The sequence below is a fragment of the Eurytemora carolleeae genome, unplaced genomic scaffold (assembly GCF_000591075.1).
Source record: "Eurytemora carolleeae unplaced genomic scaffold, Eaff_2.0 scaffold1552, whole genome shotgun sequence".
NCBI lineage: Eukaryota > Metazoa > Arthropoda > Copepoda > Calanoida > Temoridae > Eurytemora > Eurytemora carolleeae.
In genome coordinates this window covers 1-1,395 of record NW_019397545.1, presented here as the reverse complement: position 1 = coordinate 1,395, position 1,395 = coordinate 1, and the positions used below count along the sequence as shown (strand labels likewise).

The window sequence follows — 1,395 nt, the reverse complement described above, 5'->3', positions numbered from 1 at the left end:
ACAGGAACTTGGTATCCAGTCACTGGAACAAAGGAGAGTTAGATTTGATCTTATTCAGACATTTAAAATACTCAGAGGTTATGATAAAGTAGAGAAGGGGACTTGGTTTACCTTGGTCGGCTCAGATGTTGCAAGACAGACAAGAATGACATCTTACAAGGATAACTTGGTACCAAAGCATTCTAGGACAGATCTTCGACGCAACTTCTACTCAAACCGGGTGGTAAACCTTTGGAAAAATTTACCTACTGAAATCAAGGATGCAAGATCTCTAAATATCTTTAAATCTCTACTTGACGCCCATCTTTAACACCTTGAATTACTATGCCAGGATTAGTGTGGAAAAGGTTACACAAGGAGGACGTAAATCTAGAGGACTTGATCACTTCTCTGAGAGGACCTAACTGAAATTCCCGTTATGCTCCTACCTGGAGTCCTGGGGATAACTCATCAAGTATTCCAAGTAAGTATGTACTCAAGATCCCGATATCAACTGTGTAGACACTTCTCATTTCAGGATCAATACTTAATCTCTTAATTTTCGTTATTTATCCTCTGATCAAAGCTCCCTTGGTACGAATACCATATAGAATAAAGATTAAATCAATGAGCAAATGAACCAAATCATGGATATCAAGCATTAATATCGATATCCACAATACAAAAGTTCCCAGCTCTGAGCTCTGAACTCTTGTATTGTGGATACTCATGATCTCGATCTCGATATCCACTGTGGATACTTTTAATTTTAGATCATTGATTAATCTCTTTATTTCGGATATCCCTTCAGGGTACAATTACACTACAGGATATCGAATAAAGATAAAATTAATCTGCAGATTAACAAAAGATCGAGATCAAGCATTCATTTCGATATTCTCGATGCAAGAGTTCACAGCTCTGGTCAAATATTTTCTTTCCGTAAAGAAACAAATTTTGAATAATAATTATTTACAACTACTTTACTAGGAAGTTAAGGAAATTTTACTTTACCAAGGAGGTGCCAAGATTGGTCGAGGGAACCCGGGGTTAATTTTTGTTTCCCGAAAAAATAGTTGTGCACAGTTTTGTCGCCTTTTGAAGTGAAAATGCGTGAATTTTTTGACGAAAACAACGCAGAGCGGGTGGTTATTTTACTTAAGTGTCCCAAGGGGCGTAAAGTAACAGTAAAAAAATTTTATCTACCGACCTGAGAAGTCCAGACCGTCAGGTATATCTCCGTATGCAAGATTGTAAAGGTCAAAGGTTACAACACTGACCCAGGACCGGTGACCTTGACCCCTCGCTACTACACGCTTCTCCTGATACAAACACCATTAGGGATAGATACATTGATAGATAGATACGCTGAAAGATAGTAAGATAGATAGATGTATAAATAAATAGAAAGATATA

At 37.4% G+C, this 1,395-nt stretch overlaps 1 protein-coding gene across 1 annotated transcript in view; it reads right to left on the bottom strand.

Moving 5' to 3' along the window:
* Positions 1-1,301, bottom strand: part of LOC111714831 (WD repeat-containing protein 20) — a gene marked incomplete at its 5' end in the record, with an annotated part of 10,079 nt that extends 8,778 nt beyond the window's left edge. The window contains 1 exon segment of the mRNA XM_023490032.1: positions 1,190-1,301. Coding sequence (XP_023345800.1) covers positions 1,190-1,301 — 112 coding nt within the window.
* Positions 1,302-1,395: the final 94 nt, after the last annotated feature.